The sequence below is a fragment of the Protomyctophum bolini genome (assembly GCF_963924005.1).
Source record: "Protomyctophum bolini genome assembly, chromosome: 18".
In the NCBI taxonomy this organism is placed as follows: domain Eukaryota; kingdom Metazoa; phylum Chordata; class Actinopteri; order Myctophiformes; family Myctophidae; genus Protomyctophum; species Protomyctophum bolini.
In genome coordinates this window covers 12,051,723-12,074,023 of record NC_137879.1, presented here as the reverse complement: position 1 = coordinate 12,074,023, position 22,301 = coordinate 12,051,723, and the positions used below count along the sequence as shown (strand labels likewise).

General features: G+C 44.2%; 2 protein-coding genes across 3 annotated transcripts in view; one reads left to right on the top strand and one right to left on the bottom strand.

The window, feature by feature from the left end:
* gpr142 (G protein-coupled receptor 142) overlaps window positions 1-20,598 on the bottom strand; it is a 26,598-nt gene extending 6,000 nt beyond the window's left edge. The window contains exons 1-3 of one of the 2 annotated variants that reach the window (XM_080788533.1): window positions 20,484-20,598; window positions 11,092-11,381; window positions 3,936-4,078 (exon numbers count right to left, since the gene is read on the bottom strand). In XM_080788533.1, the coding sequence (XP_080644659.1) occupies window positions 3,936-4,062 (127 nt within the window). In that variant the 5' untranslated portion in view covers window positions 4,063-4,078; window positions 11,092-11,381; window positions 20,484-20,598. The remainder of the gene's footprint in view (window positions 1-3,935; window positions 4,079-11,091; window positions 11,382-20,483) is intronic. The other variant, XM_080788532.1, reaches the window with a different exon arrangement.
* btbd17a (BTB (POZ) domain containing 17a) lies at window positions 16,973-22,301 on the top strand (the record flags this gene model as incomplete). Its single annotated transcript, XM_080789356.1, has 5 exons — window positions 16,973-16,981; window positions 18,221-18,419; window positions 19,413-19,491; window positions 20,462-20,785; window positions 21,230-22,301. 5 exons carry the CDS (start codon window positions 16,973-16,975, stop codon window positions 22,299-22,301), a joined length of 1,683 nt encoding a protein of 560 aa, XP_080645482.1.

Here is a 22,301-nt window from a genome sequence, read left to right as displayed (position 1 = left end):
CACAATGCGGGACTTATTCACATTATTCATGTGTATGTTAATACAATATAACAAGCCCATCTGCAGCGGTTGAAGGTGTAGGCCAGTAGTCGACACTAATGATATAGAGATCTGAAATCTGAGTCATCTGTCATTTCCGTTTACGAAAATATATTTTAAAATGTCTTTAGATCTTTTTTATTTATTTATTTACATTTCTGCTAATAACCAAGCTATATAATACTGTATGCTTGGTTAATCGATATTTATTTATTTATATTCGAATACATTTGCACTACTGTAAAAACAAAACAGAAGTGGGGAGGAGGCTTCACTTCCACTTTATCGCTTTAATCATCAAAAGAGCTTCCAGAGGAGACTAGTAGGACACTGACTGGTTGATAACGTCAATCAAGTCATTTGAAGCAGACAGCGCATGCCACATTGTATACAACCTATGGATTGTAGATTTAAATATATACAATTTATTTGTTGATTGAGGATCTCAAGTCTCTACACCTGGGCTGGTCCACTGTGGTTTCCTTCTACACATACATTCCCGGCAGAAATGGCAGATCTAAATGTTCACAATGCGCTGCATATTGCAACCGATTATGAGCTTGTAGATTTGCCTATTTTTGCTAAACGTTCGCCTATTATGAAATGCCAATAGGGATGCTTCAAGTGGTTAAAATAATTTCAACTACCGTACATATTTTTAGCTACAGCTATTTGGAGAGCAGAGCGCCAGGCTTTTCAGGACCCTTTCACCCCTACAGTTGTTGACTCCAGCGGGCTGACCTTTTTTTTTTGTTCCCTTCGGGGCCAATTACGCTGCAATGCCCTTGATGTGTCCCATGAGGTCATCCGGAGTGTCCACTGTGACGGGTCTGATATACAGCCGGTCAGAACCCCTCCTTCCTTCCACTCCACAACACTCTCTCATCGCCGCAGGATCAATACCAAATCACGGCCATCGATTTGCCTGTCTGTCTAGCAGTCTCATGCACAGTAATGACAGCAGTGCTGCTGTGAATTTAGCACGCTGCGATGACACTATTGGACACCAGAGGGTTTGGAGCGATGTGGAATTATAAGACTATCAAAGAATGAATCCTGTAGTCTAAACTGCCTCAGCCTGGCCAGTCTGATGGAGGGGAAAGGAACTGATTGGAATAACGTGTTCCTTCCACGCGCGGCGTCAAACCGGGGAAACTCCCCCCCCACTGTCGGGTGCAAAGAAGTATGGCTTGGACTCCTCATGCATAGAAGGAGGCATGAGGTCAGTCCGTTGCGCTCCCCAGGTTGGTAGAAGGAGTGTAGCACCCAGCATTACATTAGTCAATTGATACTGAACAAATGGGAGGGTGGGTTTCAAAAATTGTGGGATAAGAAAAAAATTAATTAAATAAAAAGAAAAAAGACTATCAAAGAATGAATGAATGGAGTGATGGAAGGTGGATGGATGCTCACAAACTATAACAGCAAAAATCCTGACTGTAAATTAAATTCTGAGTGTTAATGGGCCCGAAGCTATCAGAACTTGACTCCATGATGAAACCAGGGGAGAAAGCTTGATCATGTGTGATTATAGTAACTCTCCTGGCTGCTAAATGCACCAGTAATGTATACCTAACTCACTTGTGCATTGATCGTGTCCATCTTGTGCAGTCGCTCAACCACTTTCATTATGAATAGACATGAACGGACTGAGAGATCCATCCGTCCAGCACTGCTCGGTCCAGCTATTGATTGCGGTGTAACACAAGCACATCTGCTGTAATACGACTATCAGTTAAATGCACTTCTGACTGACCTTCAGTTCTTTTTTAGGCATCTGTGCAGCTTTATTTAGATATACAACACACAGCAGCACCGATTCTTGAGTGAGACCCGAAGGCAGGACAACATTGCGTCAAATGTGACCAGCAGAGCGTCAAACAGTAGAGCCACTGGGGCATCTCTGTCCTGACCTAGCCTGGAAAGCATTCCTTTTTCGGGTTTATGATCTGGTCGGGAGTGGATGGTAACATGTTGTAGTCACTGATTTGTAGTCATCAGGCAGGAAACCACAAACCGGGAATCAGAAGTACCCAAAGTTCCCCGACATCATAAGTTTAGGGCCTATCCAATAAAAGCCTTGCGTCGTATGAATCCGACAAGTATATGTCTTGGAATAGTTTAGTTCCATATTTGATTCCAACTAAACTAGTAGCGATTGGCGAGACTAAACACAAACAGGAGGACCAAAACAAACCGATGCCAAAATAGCCGGAAATCACAAAGTGGAATAAGAGTTTTTTTTAACCATCCGGTCTAGACAGGATCAACACATTGGTAAACACAGGTGTTGCCAATGCTATGAATTAAGGTTGTGTTCCATTCAGTTCAAATAGAGTATAGGTGCTGCTAGTGTGCATGTTGGCTCACTGGAAACTGGCATTTCTACACTAAATGGAACAAATCATTAATTAGTATGATTGGTAACACTATAGAGCGCAGCAGTCCCGCCCCCTTTCAGAAAAGCGAGTGGCCCAGGAAATGAAACCCCAATGCATTTTTCCATCGGCACTTCGAATATAATTTATTTAAAGACGGTTACGCTGCGGACAAAGCCAATTCGGATCATGACAAATCATGACAATGAACACAATGTTTTGGGACGATCAAATCATTAGAAAGAAGAAAATAAAGGCAGGAGACAACACTATTTGTTTTGTTTTTCGTCTTATAAATTATTTGATCGTCCCAAAACATTGTGTTCATTGTCATGATTTGTCATGATCCGAATTGGCTTTGTCCGCGGCGTAACCGTCTTTAAATAAATTATATTCGAAGTGCCGATGGAAAAATGCATTGGAGTTTCATTTCCTGGGCCACTCGCTTTTCTGAAAGGGGGCGGGACTGCTGCGCTCTATAGTACTATATAATCAGAACAATTGTGGATATTATATAATATACGTAGGGACCCCCACACAGTGGATAACACTGTAGTAGACATCAGGAGATAACAGGAGAGATTCAACAGAGACTAACTTTGTAAATCAGTGTTCATGTCAAGGAGAGGGAGCCCCAAATTGATATTTATTTGACCGCGGAACCCTTTTTGAGAAAGATGTTGGTTATCTGTGCAGCCAATGACCTGCATCTCTACCGGGGGTGTGGTCTATAAATGTTTGGTGGTTATTGTGCCCTGTATTGTCTGTCCTGATCCTGATGAAGGTCTACTCTAAAGCGACCGAAACGTCGACCTGTTGCTGCGAGAGTGAGAGTCTAGCCAACACCAACTCGGGATTCCTGGATCGCTGCCCTAATAAACGTCTACCTAATAAAGAGCAACATTTGTCTGACAGTGTCTGACAGTATGCAGGACCCTTTCTTTGTTTTTCAAAGATACCCTTTTTGAGAAAGATTTTGTGCCGGGGACCCCCATGAGAGAAGAACCCATGAGAGTATGCACTGTGAGCTTGTAAAATAGCCGAAAAGGTCGAATTTAAAGATACTAATGTTCCTCATTTTGCCTAGAACCCACTCAAGGACCCCTGGGGGTCCCCTGGAGGACCATACTTTGAGAAGCAGTGCATGGTAAATGCTTTTTATGTGATGTATTCCCTGGGGGTCCCCTCGAGGACCATACTTTGAGAAGCAGTGCATGATAAATGCTTTTTATGTGATGTATTCCCATGCTTTTTTGTTCTTGCTTAATGTAAGTCGCTCTGGATTAAGAGCGTCTGCTAAATGCCTAAATTGTAAATTGTTATGGTGTGTATATGTAGTTAGTATATGCAGTGTACCTGGGACCCCCACACAGTGGTTGGTGTGTGTATATATATATATATATATATATATATATATATATATATATATATATATATATATATATATATATATATATATATGCAGTGTACCTGGGACCCCCACACAGTGGTTGGTGTATATATATATATGCAGTGTACCTGGGACCCCCACACAGAGGAGTGCGCTGTAGTAGATGACAGCAAAGAAGCCCAGAACACACTCAGACGGTCGTAGCTCCTCTGGTTGCAAACTGGCGGCCACCGTCAAATTAGGCCACTCAATCATGACCTTACTGCGTCACCTGAAACATGAATATAAAAACACTGTCAAATGGGCTATATGCATAGGCCTATATATGCCATTTTGGAAAGAACTTGGGGCCCCTTCCCTATACCTCCTTCACAGGTGTTACAGATGATACTGATGAAGGTTCTGTTCCATTCTGGTCAAACTGTGTCAGGGTGCTGCTACTGCCTATTGTCTTGTGCATGTTGGCTCACTGGAAACACTCTGCTACACCAGTGGGTCTCTAAAGTGTCCTTCGGTGTGTTCCAAATGGCCCTGCAGGTCTACTCTGAGAGTAATGCGGGTCCTTCAAATTAAAAACTTTGAGAACCACTTCACCCTAGCCTAAATGGAACAGAGCCTTAATTTGAGTAGGGAAGCAAGCGGTTTAGGAATAGTTATTCTGTGTGCATTGTGCCACTCAATCATGGTCCTTACTGCTTCACCTGAACAATGAAAATAAAACAACAATAGAACATGGAGGTTTAGATGGTAAAGGAGACAGATTTGAATATTGTTCTGTCGGGTGGAAAACCTTAACCGTTCTTTTTTTATTAGGGGAAAGCTTGAAGGCCCCTATAGTTTTTCTACCGTTTTTTGAGTGGTAACCACTCCCTTACGGACTTATGTGGGTGGGTGGGTTGGTGGGTGGGTGGGTGCCTGCCTGCCTGTCTGCCTGCCTGGCTGGGTATGAGCACGAAAACAGCATGGTTGTTTTTCACCACCTAACACACAACCTAACAACCTAACACACACACGCACATATTAACTGTATATATAATGATTACGGGTGTGCCACTGCAGTACAGTGACAGTACAGTACAGTACAGTACAGTACAGTACAGTACAGTACAGTACAGTACAGTACAGTACAGTACAGTACAGTACAGTACAGTACAGTACAGTACAGTACAGTACAGTACAGTACAGTAGAGGGACCGGCACACGGTAACTCTGTCATTTCTTAACCGTTTCGGACACGGGACGGCACGCCGGAACCGGCCCGGCCCCCTGGGCGCGTTCCTGGGGGTCTGGAACTGGAATATGATCCACACTATCCACTCCTGGGATTTCCGTAGCCTGGTTAACCGGTCCATTCCCCCTTGAAATCGCATTTCCATTCATTTGTGTGGAGTCTGGACCCTGCTAATGCATGGTTGGCCGTGGGAGTACACTAGACAACCCCTTCAGCCAATCAGCTTAACAAAAAAAGTAATCTCCAGTCTCCAAAGTTCGGTCATCACAGTGTTTCTATGTCTTATTGTGCATATAGCGTATAGCTATTTTCTTTATTGCTTTTATGGCTTGGCCCTGTCTTATCGCTGCTTGCAGCTATATGTCATATTTTAAAATACTGAAAAAAACACTATCTACAATTAAGCTCACAATGAGTCACATCGCGACATGTTAACATGTAGATGGGCTATTTTCATTATCTTTGTGCGATACTGTTGTTGTACGATAAAGAAGGGAATTAATTTACCAAAAAAAAGAAAAAACGACAACAACCTTACAGAATGAGAACCTTCCATAATATGAATGGGATTAACATGATCTTCAAAGTGTTTCATAATTCACAGAGGGTGGACAGACCTCTGTGCACTTAAACACTTGAGCATTTGATGAACTCTAGATCAGTAGTTCTTAAACCTTTTTATGTCAAGGACCCCCAAATCGATACGCTTTTGGCTTTTGACTCCAATTTGAAAGTATACAATTTGCGACACAGACCCCTAAAGATAAGAGGCTATCACAAATCCTACTGTCATTCCTCACACTTATTACATGAACAACTTTGATTTCTGCCTTCATCTTACACTATGCCCCAGAGGCACAATGCATTCTAGCTGTGAGAAGAGAGCATCTTCCTTCCACTCTCCTGGGCTTCACACCATATGTGACATTCTTTATACAGTAAGTGTTAGATTAGATATCACACTTGTCAAGGACATTTCAAGGATATGTCATGGACCCCCACCAAATTGATGTGTTTTTGGCTACGGACCATTCAGCCATCCATCTTCAACCGTTTATCCGTACTCGGGTGGTGGGAGCAACAGCTCCACCAGAGAGCTCCAGACTTCCCCTCAGACTTCATTCTGGGGAATCCCGAGGCCGTTCCCAGACCATGTTGGAGATATAACACCTCCATCTGATCCTTGGTCTGCCCCAGGGTCTCCTCCCAGTGAGATGTGCATCGAGGATCTCCCTAGGGAGACGCTCGAGAGGCATCCTAACCAGATGCCCGAACCACCCATCCTTTTCATGCAAAGAAGCAGAGATTCTACTCCCGAGTCTCTCTCGCGTGACTTCTCACCCTATCACTAAGGGAGACACTAAAAAATAGCAGATGTACAAGCTCACAGCACGGCAAGAGGTGACACGCTGTGTCATATTTTCCTGATGAAGACCTTGTAGGTCGAAACGTTGCAATTTGTTGCCTCTAAATAAAGTAAGTCTTGGAGCTCTAGAAACTAGTGTGCGGATGTTCTTTCTCTTCCTTGATGTTTGCCTTGATGCCGGACATCCAGCACCTGGCCTAAATATAGGCATTGAGATGTGCACACAATCTGAACAATGTGAACTATGTCTAAATTGCCAACATACAATAAAGTGGTTAAAATTATTCTCTATTCCACATGGGGCAAACATTCAGTGACAATAGCTGATCTGCAAGCTCATAACGCATCCAGACGAGACGATTTGGTGTAGCTTCATTTGGTGCAGGGGTCCATTTAGCTGGGGACCACCTGGAATCCCCTAAAGGACCACCAAGTGGTTATGCCCCATTTACCCAATCTCCATCCACAAGCTCACACCACGTAGAACCTTTTTTTGAGTGGCACTACCCCCTCCTATATTCAGCTATTAGATGTGTAGATTTCCGTCCTACACAAACATTAAATTCCCATTGACAATGAATGGAGAATTTTACGTCATAGTGTCTGAGCAAATAGGCATAGTGTCTATTTTACGTCATGACGGTGTACGATGATATATGATGAGGTGCGATTGTTTTCTTTCTTTCTGTCTTTTTGGACATTTTGTCATCCCAAAATAGGGATGACAGATTGAAAGTGCTTTAGGAGAGAGAGAAGGATGTTAGATAAATAGTGCTGGCTGGGCCTGGTGTCGTGATGTTTGTCAGGGAGAAAACTGTCTCTTAATGGAGGTCAGTAAGGCCATGGAGAGATGCAGTCCATTTAACTGGACGGACGGTCACAACAGCAGATGGACAGTCCTACGTCGGTGACCCCTGTGACGTGGTCGGTCACTCATTATTACACCGCTTGTGTCTGTCCGTCTCCGCGCCTCACCCTTTCACCAGGACGCCATCAGTGGTGGAAAAACTACTCACGTTTGCTACTTCAGTAAAAGTATCAATACTGCAATTAGAACTACTCCGTTACAAGTACAATTACGGAATTCCAAATGCAGTACAAAAGTATTCAAATGTAGTACAAAAAGCATCAAAATTTACTTAAAGTACCAAAGGTAAAAGTGCCAATTGTGCAGAATGTCCCATTTAATGTTTTGTTGTAATACATAATAATCTTTTGACAAGATCAAGCTCAAAATGTGTCGCATCACGACACATTGTGAGCTTGAAGATCAGCTATTTTCAAATGGCTGAAATGTATATAGGGCTGAGTAACTACTAAAATCTTCATATAATTGTAGTGGAGTAAAAGTACAATATTTGGATCCGAGATGTAGCGGAGTAGAAGTAAAAGTACTGGAAATTGTACAAATACCTCAAAATTGTACTTAAGTAGAGTAGTTAAGTAAATGTACTTTAGTTAATTCCCCCCACTGCTGATCTTCCTCCCCCGACCTCTCCTCCACCTGCTGTCATCCTTAATTCACTCGGCTCATCCATGCGGAAGCATATTTGTCTGTGTTATCTCCTAGGCTTCCAGTGACACGACATGTTTGTGGACGCTCGACCAACATCCCAGAGCCTCCTTCCATCTCCTGCTCAGCTCAGCGGCCATCAGTCTGTGACACCACGAGGAACAAACACTATGACGTGACGTGCGTTTGCCGAAAAGTAATACAGTCAGCGATTAAAGGCGACTCATCCTCAGCTATGAGTTATCGATTCTTGTCGTCATTTGAACTGCACAAATTGTATTCATAACAGCAGTCAAACCCCACACACAATTATCACTAAGTAAATCATCAAATTGGGAGCCACGTTGCCAGGCCCAGCATTGTACATATAAGATACATTTGGCCCTGCAGTCCTGCGGAATACAAATAAATACAATGGGACCCCCCTCGCCCCCCCCCCCCCCAAGTGAATATGTTATGACATGCTGTCTTTTCTTCTGAATGATTGATTAATTGATCCTTCAGCCACAGGTCTGGTGCTCCACCAACGATACATGTTGTAATGAGCCCACTAATACATGCTGTGCGGTTATTGCCGCAGACATATACATATAAGCCAAGCCATAAATCAATATAGCCTTTCCCTAGGACAATTGCAGAACAGGCAGCGCCTCTCTGCATTTGAAGGAGTCTCTTCTTAAGCGAGCAAGCGAGCGGCTGCTTGGTCTATCAACCGTATCGGACTCAAAACACACTCATATTTCATCCTTTGTTATGTAAGGTCACTCACACTCTCGCTGAGATAGGATGTCGTGGTATTAATAGAACTTTATAGAAGAAGAACTCCTAATTAACAGGGGGTGTGAGTCCCAGTGGAAGTATAGACTTGGTATAGGGGGACCCGTAAGGGTCTATTCTGACACTGTCAGAATTCAAACAAACACGCAGGATTCTGCAGTGCAACCGTATCGGTTTGAGTGGACGACACCGTTGTGCTCATCCATTAGCATGACCAGTGACCACAACAACTATATATTGCCTTCACTGCCAAAGCAAAAGGTCACATTTCCACGATACAAATACCCCATACCAATAGAAAGAATTGTAGCAGGCAACATGCAAATTGAGTGGACGAGAAACACATAAAGAGATAGCCCTGAATGACCATAACAGCTCTGTAACTAAGTGTTCAAATAGAACCAAACGGGGTCCTCGCAAATAAAACATTTAAGAACCACTAGTACTACAGTAGTTGGAGTCCTAGTGTGCCATAGTGTCGTAGTAAATAATACATATTCTGAAGAAAACCTGGAGACTTGACATTCAATAATTGGGTCTTATGATCAAAATAAGAACATTATAATAAATGTTTAAAAATAAAGTCTGTGTATGGACATATTGCAGACCTCAGGCCTTTTGGTATTTAGAAAGAATGGCTTTGTTCTGATTAACACGCATACTCGGAGACAAACATTTTTAAGCACGGCCACAGCTTAAAACAAAACAGGGACAGAACCAAAACTGAGATTGGCCCCATTATATTCACTAGTGCAGCTTGACATTAAAGAGGAGACACTGCAGCATGTTTCCGTCTCCACTGCGTGTAGGAGGAAAAAAAGGAAAAAAATAAGAAACCGGGCAGATTTTCTTCATCTGCAATCCACGTGGAGATACGAGTGTGTGTGTGTCTATGCAGATATGTACAGTATGCATGTTTGTGTGTGCATGTATGTATGAATGAAATCCCAGTCTCAGAATTGGTAGGAAGATTAGATGATTCATTATGAAAAAGGCACAGATTGCAAGATAAGGACACCACTGATTGCAGTCGGCATTCAATAACCCCACAGCTAGTACTTTCATGCTAGAGTCCTATACTTAAACGGGAAAGGAGGCAGTAATCACAAAGCATGATGAAAAGCCGAGCCTGCGACACATCCAACTGTCATTCCTCACGCTTATTACATGAACAACTTAGATTTCTGACATCCTATAATGCCCCAGAGGCACAATGCATTCTAGCTGTGAGAAGAGAGCATCTTCCTTCCACTCTCCTGGGCTTCACACCATTATAATGACATTCGTTATAGGTGTTAGATTAAATCTAGCACTTCTGACACGACGGTTATGGTCTTCTTTACTCACATCAAATTGAGAACTGTTGATTCACCCATGTATATATATCAGCAGATAGTGTCCTCAGAGGATGAAATATCCCGGCCAGAAAATAAGTACGGGAAGGAACTTGGAACAACTGAGCCACCCATAGCTTAAAGGATCAGAGGCCAGTGCATGTTCCTGATTAAAGCTCTATCATTTCCACGGCCGTCCCATAGTTTGAGTTCCGGCACAGAAGGGCTGGAAAAGGGGCATTCGGTACCCACGGAGATGAACTAAAACTCTATCTGCTGTCCCTTCACTGAAGTCTCTTAATTATTCATGGAGCGGCCACATGCACCTGAAACAACAGCGCCCGGGAGATTAGAGAGGACTGAAAGGACGCTTGCTGCCAGCATAACTGTACACAAAAACGTATCACTGTTTCATGTCACAGTGAAGAGAATGCGTTTTGGTTGTTTGCGAGGAAAAGTGTTCAAAGTTTGGGCTTGACGTCAGGCCTGTCTTGCAGCTGGAGAAGCCTGTGTCGGCTGGGGTAAGACGGGTGGGAAGATGTACAGTGCAGGGCTCGGTTCGCCCTGGGCAGTAAAGAAACGGCTGACAGGCAGCACCGGATCCGCTCTCTGAAGAAGCCCAACTTCCTGAACATACAGTTTATGAGTCGTTCAAAGTTCACAAGCCCAGTGATACCCTGACCCGAGTTGTTATGAAGACATAACCCACGAGTGCATGCTGGCGTCAGGAACGACACAGAATAATATTATGACAAATGTGTCATAAGAAGCCCTCCCTTGGAATATGAGGGGGGTGGAACATGTAGAAAAATGCCATAAATATTATTTTTATGGTTGATAAAAAACTGAAACTGAGGAATCTTCTGTTGCAAAACACAATTGAAATGATAAAGACCAGATCCTCCCTTCATGCGCCTTTTCTTGCCTATTAACTTTTATAAGACAATGCACGCAACGTTTGAAGTCAATGACAGTTACAGCGCCGATTTACACAAGAATTACCGGTATTAGCACAGCTCTTTTTACCAAGTACACGTCTCAGAAGGAAGCAAGTTTGTGTTACCTTTTACGGTCCGTCCTCGTGTTTGGCGATAAACAACGCATGCAGGTGCAGGTCAGGACTCTCACCTTCACTTCAACTGTTCACAGAGCCTCTCCATCTGCGTTAGAGACTGTCTGTTGACCGCTCCGATACGTCTGTCCCCCCGGCCCGGCTGGCTCCTGCTGAGTCCCCGACATCGCTGCTGGCCACACTCACGACCCACAGTGCACAAGTGGAGGAGGAGGAGGAAGACAACGAGGAGGAGGAGGAGGAGGAGAAGGAGACGTGGGCTCCCAGCGGTCGGTACATCACTGCAACGAGTGCAAGAGTGAGTGAAGGGGTCGAGGAGGAGGGGAGTGAAAAAGGAGAGGAAGAGAATGAGAGGAGGTGACAGTGAGAGAGCGAGAGAAAGAGAGAGAGAGAGAGAGAGGTAGAGAGGGAGGGAGGTATAGGAAGGGGAGGGCAGATAGAGGGATTGATCTGTGGATGGAAAACAGGTAAATGAGAGGAAAGTGATCCATTGAAAGAGTGACGAGAAGGAGTTGCAGAGCGAGCGAGCGAGAGGAAGAAGTGATAAAACCGTGGCTGAAATTACAAACAAACTCAAGCATGTGTTAATATACTTACAGAAATCTAAATGTGACATTACATTATAAACATAGATGGTTTCCTCTTTGCGACATTACCCATGCAGACATGATGTGTGCTTTGCGCCCGAGTGAGGTTTAATGAGGTCTCAAAGGCTTTTTGTAGGTTGTGATCGGAATGTAAATGGACCTCGGCCCTCCAAATATAGCAGTGCCCAGTCCACAGCACGCAGGGAGACACGTAGCATCCGAGAAACAAAGTGATGTTGCTAATTGTATGTATGTATTCATAACAGCAGTCAAAACCCACACAATTACAACTAAGTAAATCATCAAAATGGGAACCACGTTGCCAGGCCCCTGGCCCAGCATTGTACTTATAAAGATAAATTTGGCCCAATTACTTGACTAAATTCTCTGAGAAAAAACACTTCCCACAATTGCAAATTGTTGATGGTAGCAACACTCCAAAGCAAACAACACAGAATGACTGTGGCTTAAACTCATAGATTAGGAAAACCTGCATCGCTTTCAGGCCGGTCTGTTTGGCAAACCATGTGCAGACCTGATCAGGCCTAAAGCGAACTCGTTTTGACCCAATATGGCCACCCTGCAATCAGTCTATAGAAAGAGCTGCAGATAAGAAGACTGCATGCAGAGTTAGAGGATCTCGGTGCAGGAGATAGGCCGAGGTCATCACGATCATTGTCCTCTGCGTGTTCAGCTGTTTACTTGGCATGCACAATACTTAAGACTTTACAATGCACCAGAGGTTCACTGAAGTATCTAATAAACCGCCCAGCGACACGAAACGTGCGCTGGCAGGACGCACAATCAATCAGGCTCCTTGGACTATAGGGGTGGATACTGTATATATGGGGGACAATGGGGGAATATTGATCGGGTGGTGGTCGCCAGCATTCTTTGCTTCGTGATACTAATGCATATGAGCCATAGCTCATATGCTCACTGCCTCATGTACTCGGTGTACCTTTATCCACGGTAATCAGCAGCAGTGGTGGGAAATGTAATGTTCTACCTAACATAAGAATAGAATTACACAGAAACTGTGTTCACATGCATGTTGCACATTATTATGAATATACTTCACTGGGTTCCAGTCACATTTTCCGCTGGCCTTTTATTACCAACAAGAGTGTGCACACACAAAACCACAATTCAAACTATTATCATTTAAAAAACGGCAACCAAAAGGTCTCACAAAAGAACATTTGTAGCTCCATCAATGTACCGTATGGCTTGTTGTCGTCAGCAGTGTTGATTTCGTCGGCTAATACTGTGACAAAAAATGTTCGTCGACTACTTTTTTTCACTGACTTAAACTAAATGGAAACTTAACTGAAAACTAAGCTATGGACCTATAGTGACTAAAACTAAATATATTGACAATTTCGTCAACAAATGTTATGTTAGGAACTTAAGTGACTAGTGGAGAAGAGATCCAGTATAAGTCATTTTACACTTGTAAAATGACTTACGGTGGCATCAAGGGCCGCCAAAATACATTTTAGTCGACTAAATCAACTATAGATTTAGTCAACCAAAATCCTATGAAAATTCGTTGACTAAAACTAAAACTAAACACTAAAACATTCCAGGTGACTAAAATGTGAGTAAAACTAAATGAAAACTAATCAAGAGACTATGACTAAAACTAAAATCAAAAATGTGCTGTCAAAATCAACACTGGTTGTCATTACAGTATTATTTTATACTGAACCCGTCCCAACCCCTGCAGAGTGAGGGTCTCTTCCATTATTTTTGGAGCTATATATACACCTGTGCTTATACTGTTCAGTGATAACTAATGATAAGGGCCTGTGTGTGGGTGTAGTGTAGATTGTAGAACTATACCTTGTCACGCGGCGCATTCCACCATTTCTGTCAGCCAACCTATTATTTATTTTTACTTTTGTTTAGTACCAAATGTCTCATAAAGTCAAGCACCATCATCCAGTGTTTTATCTATTCTGTTACCAATTATGTAAAACACATTATCTATCGCCCACCCACTGATTGGAACAATGTCAGCGTGGCCCAGCCATCACATTAACCACCTGAAGCTCAGCATGCATGAATATTCTGGGGGGGGAACATTAGATTAGCCAGAAAGATCACAACACTTCTTGCTGCGATGAACTGTGAGCTTGTAGATCGGCTACTTTTGTCGTGGTAATGACTGTTTTTGTGTAGCCTACTAGCCCATATGGAGGCAATATGCCACGCCTGCAAGGTGTAGTCTGAGTTATAGGCAATCTTTATCTCACCAGCCTCTGCTGCACAGACAAATGCTAAATAAATCTCCCTCTGGTCTGAACTGTGTGTGTGTGTGTGTGTGTGTGTGTGTGTGTGTGTGTGTGTGTGTGTGTGTGTGTGTGTGTGTGTGTGTGTGTGTGTGCACGTGCATGTGTGTAACCTGCATTTCTTCTGTGTTAGCCTGTGTGTGTGTGTGTGTGTGGAGAGAGAGAGAGAGAGAGAGAGAGAGAGAGAGAGAGAGAGAGAGAGAGAGATAATGGAGCCATTCCACTGAGATAAACTGATGCTGAGACAGAGCACTTTGTGTAGGTCACCCCGTCCCTCAGTCCTGGGCTGGCTTCCATAAACTTTGCCTTCTAAACTGTAACTGTGACTCAGTAGTACAGTACACAGAAAGCAGTACAAGACTCTTCTTATCTCGCTGGGGTTCAGCCTTGCAGTCATGTCTTGACTTAACCCATTCTGACCGGGCACCCATTTTGGTGTTGGCATCATGTTATGCTTTACCTATTGAAAAATAGCAGATCTACAAGCTCATATCGCGCCACCGAGTGGCGCGATACGAGCTTGTAGGTCTGCTATTTTTGAAAAAAATCGAAGAACGATTGACATTTTTAGAATCTGATCTCAGGTCAGAATGGGTTAATCAAGACCAGTGTGTGTCCTGTGGAAACCTCGTATGAATCTGATCTCAGGTCAGAATGGGTTAACATTGTTCAATTCACACACTAAATGGGAACGTGGTGTCCTCCTGCCACTTCTGTTAGAAGTCCTGTGTTTGTTTGATCTCCAAATTACCTGAGCTCCTTGTTGTGGCTGGTTCATTTACTAATATCATTCACGGCAGAGTTCACAGTTATCTTTTGTTATTTCAGCTCAGACTCATACCATTGCCGTGACTCTATTTGGCCAATAATCCAGTCCACATTGTTCACTCAATTAAGAGCTTATTTTCTTTTGTAATACAAACAAGCTGTGGCAGTGGCACCAACATGACTTCAATGGGCCTCCATTAGGAAAAAATTAACAACATTAATTCCTGGTGCTTAATTAATTTGATTACAGAGCATCGATTCTCTTATTGAAATGGACTGAGTAATGAGGGCACAGTTAACCACATTAACCCTGGCGTCTCCATTTTACTCCTGTCCTTACAGGCAATGTTCTTGGATTTGTTTCTTAAAAATAGCTCACATAGCCTAAGGCTACAACTATGATTATTTTCTTGGGGCTACAACTATGATTATTTTCTTGGCGATTATCCTTTTTATTAGAATTGGCTACTGGGAGGGTGAACGGAATTGACATCGCTCTGACTGCAGACATAACCATAAACAAAGTGCCATACTCCATATGGGCAGCAGGACCACGGCCACGTCATTATATAGGCATGTGAGAGAAGTACTACCGTTGCAGACAACCCGCAGCACTCCAGGTTCAAACAAAATCCTTATAGGTTCAAGGCTCGAAAATATAAGTTGAGATCTACAAGCACGCACGCACACACACACACACACACACACACACACACACACACACACACACACACACACACACACACACACACACACACACACACACACACACACACACACACACACACACACACACACGCACGCACACACACGGGCAGATGAGGTGACTGATTTGCTGTGCACAGCTGATGAGAAAAGCCTAGTGTGCCCTCTGGTGGTTGTGAGACGTTAATGACAATCATTTAACTTGGGAAGAATAAATGGATAGATATTAGATGGTTTAATACAATAGACAGCAATGATCTTCAAGGCTTTCTCAAATTTGATTACAAAAGTATTGGCATCAAAATGTACTTAAAAGTACCAAAATAAAAGTACTCATTGTGCATTTGCAGAATGTCCCATTTCAAGATATCAAATGTAATATCTTTTTACAATAGCAGATCTGCAAAGCATGGAGACACATTGTGAGCTTGCAGATCGGTTATTTTCGAATGGCCGAAATGTATATAGGGCTGAAGTGGTTACTGTATGTTTTGTAATAATAATCAAAATCTACAAAGTAACTAGTAAGTTTTCACATAAATGTATTTGAGTAAAAGTACAATATTTGGATCCGAGATATAGTGGCGTAGAAGTAAAAGTATTGGAGTATTAAAGTACAAAAAGTACAAAATTACAAATACCTCAAAATTGTGCTTAAGTACAGTACTTAAGTAAATGTACTTAGCAGAGAAATCCTATATTTGTACACCCTTTGATTTAAATTGACACTGAGGATTTAGTGTGGGAGTTGCCTGGCTTGCATTTGAACCGAGAATCAAGAAGATGTTATTTAGCTTATTCCATTTTAAAACCTAATCTAAATCGTAATACCTTTGGATTACTGCTAAATCAAACATAGATTGCAAATATTGCACCTGGCCTTATCATATCAACATTCAAGCTTCAATGACAATAAAGATAAAGACTTTATTGTCCATTAAAATTGACATTAAATGGGAATTTGTCTTAAATATACACAAATGCATTAAAATACTATATAAAATGCATTCAGATAACGCAGCAACAGTGATCATGGGCTGTGGGGATTAGGTGGTGGAAGTATTTAAACATTTTCTTAGGCAAAAACGAAGTGTTGTAATCCTTCTTTTTTGCTAATTTCAAGCCTCCTGCCTGCCTGATGGTAACAAGTCAAACTCAAGGCGAAGAGGGTGGGTACTGGGTAGAATCATTGTAAATCTGAATTGCCTTTTTGGTTATGGAGCGAGTTGTACAGTATATGTCCTGAAGATGCAATTGTTTGTCTCCAATGATCTTACTAGCCTGGTTGACTACCTGGGTAATCTTGTTTTTATGTCTAACTGAGAGATTCCCATACCAGGACAATATTATCTATAGTAATTACATGTTTCCAAATGCAATCTATGCTGATTATAATTATACTTCATTTTCATAATCTGATTATGTAATCCTGATTACCATAATAGTCAGTTACTAACCAATCCTGGAGACCTCACAACTATAGATGTTCACTCATTGCTTTTCAATCGTCATCCAGCAATGGCGTTGGTTAGTCCACATTCTCACATCACATTTGCTTTCTGGGTACCAAATAGACATTATGACACAAGCTATAGAGCTCCCCCAGTTCCTTTATAAAATGTAGCCGTACCACTGTAGTTTCACCACAGTTTTACTGTGGTCTTTGTTCACAGGAGGACACACACGCTCAAAGCAGCCATGCACCAATTATCTGCTACTGTAACTTATCATTATGTTACTTTACTGCCTTCAAACATTATACTGTTGTTGGAACTAGACATATCCCCCCTGTTATCCTTGACCTGAACTGTATCTAGTTATACACCTTATAAAAAACTATGAGAAGAGAAAAACAAGCCACATCTTTATCCTGATCCCATCACAGATATCCCACTGATGTGGGCCACACACACACACACACACACACACACACACACACACACACACACACACACACACACACACACACACACACACACACACGATGAGCTAGCTTTTTGGCTGACAGCCAGACACACTGGTCTCCTCTCACACAGACAGACTGGAATAAAAAGGACTTGTCCTCTGGGATGATTATCGACTTTGACACAATCACGCCTGATCTCGATCCTGCCACACACAGTATGCACACGCACAAGGAGCAACCGGTAACACCAGCAACCACATCACTGTCTGCAGGAGCACAATCTCAACACATAAATTACACACAGTAGTAGTACACATCATTTCCTTGACGTGACCATAAGACTCTTAGTTTAGATCATGTTTGGTGCAACAGTGATGAGGAGGTGAAAGTGAGCATTGCCATAATTATATTGATTGATTCTACTATTTAGTCCTTCTAATGAAGCACGCTATATGGCCGGGAGCAGTGAATAAATTGGCAGTTTCTGGCCTACTGAACTGAACCGGCTGCACAGTGACCCACATTCAGTATGCCCCGGCCAGAATAGGGATGCTATGGTTCGTGTGGTTAAGACACAACCAGAGAAAGCTTACATTTTCTTGCAAACCCTATTTCTCATACCCAGCTCTTCCTAATCAGAGCCGACCAAGGTCCCCCATGGCTTACTTACTATAGATCAATGCCACGCAAGAGCATTAATACACAAAGATGGGGAACTCGAGAGTCAAAATGGTAGCCATGGAAACAACCTAGGCCTGGATTCCGCCCACCAATCGATGGGGTGATCAGCATTGCCGCCCGGATGTGCCTAAAAGAACCCGTGTCCCACATTCAGATACAGACCCCCCCTCTTCTCCCAGGACAGGACAGAAGCACGCACCCAGAAAACAGATCTCGTCGGGGACAAGAGAGGCACGGAGCACGGAGACTGCGAGAAAGATAGGCAGAGTTCACAGACGAGTGATAAAAAGATGTCCATTCAAGCAGGGATGCTTGTCCAGATCTCCATGAGGATGCTGCTGTTGGCTCTCTGTCTCCACAACGGACCGGTCGCTGTAGGTAAGTCAGAGTCCGTCTCAAACGCTATTCGAACTGCCCAGGGCATTTTGTTTTGACGTGCTCATCTGTAGAAACAATTATGCATGAAGACCAACTTCTGCACAGCTTCTCCCGGAAAGACGCTATGGTCATTCAGCCTTTAACTACAATGGAGAGGTCACAACGATAACCAGACCTTCAATGATCTGTGGAAATTCAGTCCAGAGACCTTCTCCTGGAAGAAGGTTGAGCCCAAGGGGAAAAGACCATGTCCAATGACCATGCTGATGACCTGTACATCTAACCCTACGTTTTAACAGCGGGCGACAGCCAGACGAATTTTCCGGAAGTGCATTATTTGTCAATGGGACCAGGCAGCAACTACTGGCGAAAGAGAAAACAGGACAGGGTCGCTTCCCTGTGGACCTCAGTTCCCCTCAGTGATGATGCCATATTGACAATGTCAGTTCCGAAAATTAAGGGGGTGTACACATGGAACCAAATGGATCATCACAGATTACCTGTAATAAAACCCATTTTAATTAGTCACAATAACTTAAGATAATGTTTAACATTCTTTATGGAGTTAACCACTAAACCCCCAATTTATACTCTGTCGCATGATGGTGTCACACAGCATAATAAGCTCATAACTGTGAGCTTGTAGATCTGCTGTTTTTTGGAACATTTGCCACCTGTAATATGACATGCCCAGAACAGGGATGTCAGGTTGAAAGTGGTCAATACATTAAACACCTGCGTCTCTGCACACCAAGAACCTTAAACTCACGCTCTACAGCAGGGGTGTCCAAAAGGTAGATCACAAAGTCTGTGCACATATATGATATGCCCCTAAAGAATACTTAAATATATATCAGTCTGTCAGCTAAAACCCACAATGCAATATTTGGTTTCCAAGAGTGTTGCTGTGCCCAAACGTTGGTAGCATTAAAAATTAAATACAAAGAAAGCCCAACCTATTCCATTTCTCACCCTCTATTTTCCCATTCCAAGTGCATTTGGAGTTCCACACACACAGGAACTCACCCAGGGTGACGGCCCGGGTCCAGCAAGCAGCCCTGCGTCCGAAACGGTGACAGAGTTATCATGTGGGGGTCCCCAGGGGTGTGGGGGGGGAAGCTCCAGACCCCTAGGAACGCGCCCAGGGGGTCGGGCCGGTTCCGGCGTGCAGCCCCGCGTCCGAAATGGTTGAGAAATGACTCTACTGTGCTGTACTGTACTGTCACTGTACTGGCACACCCGAAAGCATCATATATAGATTAATATGTGCGTGTGTATTTGTGTGTGCGTTTTGTTGCGAACAGGTGGTGAACAACAACCATGTTGTTTTCGTGCTCATACCCACCCAGCTACCCACCCACACACATAGCTCCGTAAACAAAGTGTGGGCCCCTGCTCTCTACGTTACCGACGGCGACAGTGTGCAGTTTTGCACAACCTACTGCCCAACCTAGTTCCCTTTTCGTTATCAGGTTAAAGGAAGTGTCACAAACAAGCCAAGAATCAGAAAGAGGAACACCGCTATGAATCCGACGATGAATCAAAGCTCACATCCTGGCAGTGACAGAGTCAATGGGTGGGTGCTGGGGTTATATCTCAGAAGCTCAGCAGCAAATGAGGCAAAGCTCTAATTAATTCTTACCCACAACTGCTCATTATGGAGACAACCAGTGCAGCTGTGCTAATCGATGCCATGGATTTGGGCGGTACAACTGCCTGCCATCACAGCAGGCTTCCTTCTTCCCTTCCCACACCACCCCCACACACTTTTCACTTTTGTAGTCTTGTGTGTTTTGTCCGTAACTACTTAAGCCCTATTTTAGATTTACAAATTCGAAACTTGAGAACATCGCCCCTCAAAATATAGAATATAAGAGCCTTCATCAGAATCATTCTGATGAAGACTGTGTCGACATGTTAAAGTCTTGACTGGGAGCTTTACAAAGTTAGTGTGCCGACTTCTATTTTGTATGCATTGCCTCGTCCACTGTTGGTCCTGTACCTGCCATCCAGTAGATGTGCCAGTTCTATTGTTTCTCTAGTGTTAAACCAAATTTCACCTACTTCCTTCAAATAGTGACGGTGGGAGCCAACGGAGCCAGCGGGGATGGAGGGGACATCATTAGCCACACAATCGGTGTGGTACAGCGTCTGGAGGCCCTGCTGACGCAGGGAAACGCCAGCGACGTGACCCTGAGGGTGGAGACGCCCAACGTGGACGAGGTGAAGGTGATCCAGGCCCACTCCCTGGTGCTCTCCCTGCAGAGCCCGGCCTTCGAGGGTCTGCTGCTGAGCCGCAATGGCAGCGGCACCCTGGTGCTCAAGGAGAGCTCGGACTGTGCAGCCGTCTTTGACAAGTTCATTAGGTGAGGAACAGCTGCACAACTGAGCAGATTTACTGTAGAAGGAAATGTAAAATTACTAAAGGGCAGGGAAATATTCAATGAAGGTTAATTATTTAGATACCACAGAATAAGGGGGAAATGTTGCATGGACCCTGGTATACATCGTGCAGATTTCATGAACTTAGCATGCCCTCTACTGGGGTGAAATGTGCACTTGCAGCCTGACGGGTCTACAATCAATGGTACAGTTTGTCACTGACTGTAAAACAAATTAACTGCTTTGTTCCCAAACAGTGTCAGTGCCTGCCTAGTAGTGCAACAGCAGGGTATCTAACTAATGCTAATGAGGTAGCATATTGATCCAAATGTGATGTGTTATATCTAATATCTTATTATGCCAGTGTAAAAAGGCTGGATTCTTTCACAGATCGCTTTTGCAAATTATTTGTAATATTCATATTGCAGGTATCTATATTGTGGCGAAATCTCCCTGCAATTGGATCAGGCCACCCCTTTGCACAAGCTGGCTACCAAGTACCGGGTGCTGGCGCTGCAGGAGGGCATCACTCAGTACATGACCCAGAATCTGGCCAGGGACTCTCCGTCGGGCCACGTGGTGGGCTGGTACGAGTACGCCCTTCAGGCCGGAGACTCGACAACGAGGGACAGCTGCCTCGACTACCTCGCATGGAACCTGTCGTCGGTGCTGCGGAGCAAAGAGTGGACCGCCATCAGCGGTCAGCTGCTCATGTCGCTGCTCCAGCGCTCCGACCTCGTCCTGCAGAGCGAGATGGAGCTCTTCGCCGCACTGGAGGCCTGGATCCTCCGCAACGAGCCCGACGGTCTGACGACCGAGAACGCCCTGAGGGCAGTGCGCTACGCCATGATGCCCCCGCGCGAGCTCTTTCGCCTGCAGACCCAGTCACCCGTCCTGGCGCGTTACCAGGAGTCGGTGCGCGACCTGCTCTACATGTCCTACCAGTTCCACTCCGCCTCGCCACTGCACATGGCCAAGTACTTTGACGTCAACTGCAGTCTCTTCGTGCCCAGGAACTACCTGTCTCCGGCCTGGGGGTCCCCCTGGGTCATCAACAGCCCGGCCCGAGACGACCGCAGTACCAGCTTCCTGGCCAACCTGGGTCCTAGCGGGCACGACTCCAATAAGCGGGTCACGTGGAACGCCCTGTTTTCCCCGCGCTGGCTGCCCGTGAGCATGAGGTCCACGGAAACGGGCGGCGCCACGCAGCCCGCACGTGTGGACGGGGCTCAGCCTCGTATCATCGTCACCCCCGCAACCTCCAGCGTGGACTTTGCCGGCGTGAACTTCCAGAAGACGGTGCTCGTGATGGCTCGCCAGCAGGGCAAGGTGGTCGTGAAGCACATCTATAACTTTTATCAGAGCACGGAGGAAAACGGGGATTTCCTGGCCAACGCTGACCTGACTAGCCGGAGCTCCCAATACCTCACTGGTGGCTCCCTCTACCTCCATGTGGTAGTCAAGCCTCTGTACCAGACCCTCATTACTACCAAGAACTGA